This window comes from Salvelinus sp. IW2-2015, linkage group LG17, assembly GCF_002910315.2.
Source record: "Salvelinus sp. IW2-2015 linkage group LG17, ASM291031v2, whole genome shotgun sequence".
NCBI classification, from domain to species: domain Eukaryota; kingdom Metazoa; phylum Chordata; class Actinopteri; order Salmoniformes; family Salmonidae; genus Salvelinus; species Salvelinus sp. IW2-2015.
The window spans coordinates 13,352,674-13,354,440 of NC_036857.1; the positions used below are offsets into that span (position 1 = coordinate 13,352,674).

The 1,767-nt window shown below is 43.4% G+C and overlaps 1 protein-coding gene across 1 annotated transcript in view; it reads right to left on the reverse strand.

The window, feature by feature from the left end:
* The window catches only part of sema3bl (sema domain, immunoglobulin domain (Ig), short basic domain, secreted, (semaphorin) 3bl), a 75,367-nt gene that overhangs the window by 8,530 nt on the left and 65,070 nt on the right, over positions 1 to 1,767 (reverse strand). Inside the window, exon 15 of the mRNA XM_070448174.1 lies at positions 8 to 141. Within this exon, the coding sequence (XP_070304275.1) occupies positions 8 to 141 (134 nt within the window). The remainder of the gene's footprint in view (positions 1 to 7; positions 142 to 1,767) is intronic.

A 1,767-nucleotide genomic window follows, 5' to 3' on the forward strand; every position in this document is an offset into this window, starting at 1 on the left:
ATCTCACCTCTTCTTTGCGGTCGTCTCGTTGGAGCAGCCATGTAACAGTGGCCTGGGGGGAGCGGGGGATACACTCCAGGAAGGTGCTGTTGTTCTCTGTCCCGTATACAACTCTGTCTTCTGTTACGTCCAGCTCCTCCACTGTAGCACAGCAGACACAACATTAGAATATGTACACTTAGAAAGGTGATCTTCAGAGTATGGTGTGTTCTCAGTAGGCCCTGTGACTTTGGTCATGTCATCTTCAGCTATGGTAGACACGAAATCTCCCTTTTTAGTGCCCTTATTCAATGTCAGTGTAATGCAATCCAACCCTAAGGAACCTCTAGACCTGGCAGAGAACTTTCACCACCCCTCACACACACATTCAGGTGAGCAAACACACATTCTCCGCCCCTCTGACTGCTACACCCTTCCTTCTTTTGTTCCCCCTCTCTCTCCCCTTCTGTTCCCCTCTCACACGTTGACAAACCGACAGGAATCTGTCTTATTCTCAGCACAGGCGTGTTAAGGTTCAGTGAAGCTTCTCCATAAATATAACCTAGTTTCCATTACTTGGTAAATTAAAAGTTTTTTCAAATGAAGACCCTCTCATTCAGCCCACGGCTTGTGTATGATGTAATTTCTTACGCACACATACCGGTAATGCTGTATATTTCAACTGTACCATAGCATATGTTTCATACCTATAAGATACAGACAAGGAACCCAAACACAGCACAATTTGTGTATATTTGTGATAATCTGTGTTACAGTATATGTCTGTGTACAGTATATACACAAGTGTGTTGTTTTAAGATAAAGCATGTGTTTCATGTTGCTATCACTCTGGCTCCCAACAGAGGGATGCACATTTTACACAGGGACCTGACACCTCAGTCAAACACAGCTTGTGTTCTATCAGATAACAACTTCGCTCTAGACCTGACACAGGGCTATACAATATAAACTACACATGATTTACACTTCCCTCTACAGTCATAGCCAAAAGTTTTGAGAATGACACAAATATWAATTTTCACAAAGTCTGCTGCTTCAGTGTCTTTAAATATTTTTGTCAGATGTTACTATGGAATACTGAAGTATAATTACAAGCATTTCATAAGTGTCAAAGGCTTTTATTGACAATTACATTGTCACGCCCTGGCCTTAGTTATCTTTGTTTTCTTTATTATTTTAGGTCAGGGTGTGACATGGGGGATGTTTGTGTGTTTTTGTCTAGTCGAGGGTGTTTGTAGTGTCTAGGGGGTTTTGGTAGAGTTTATGGGGTTGTGTTCAGTGTAGGTGTCTAGGTATGTCTATGGTTGCCTGAGTGGTTCTCAATCAGAGACAGCTGTCTATCATTGTCTCTGATTGGGAGCCATATTTAAGGCAGCCATAGGCATTAGACAGGTTGTGGGTAATTGTCTATGTCTAAACGTATGTTGCATGTGTGCACGTAAGTTTTGTAGCTTCACGGTCGTTTGTTGTTTTTGTTAGTTTGTAAAAGTGTTTCGTTTCGTGTTCATCTTCGTCAATAAAAAGGAAGATGTATTCGTATCACGCTGCGCCTTGGTCCACTCATTCACCTCAAGACGATCGTGACAGAATTACCCACCATACCAGGACCAAGCAGCGTGATAAGCAGCAGCAGGAGCAGCGCACACAGGAATCTTGGACTTGGGAAGAAATACTGGACGGTAAGGGACCTTGGGCACAACCGGGAGAATATCGCCTCCCTCGTGAAGAGCTGGAGGCAGCTAAAGCCGAGAGGAGGCGATATGAGGA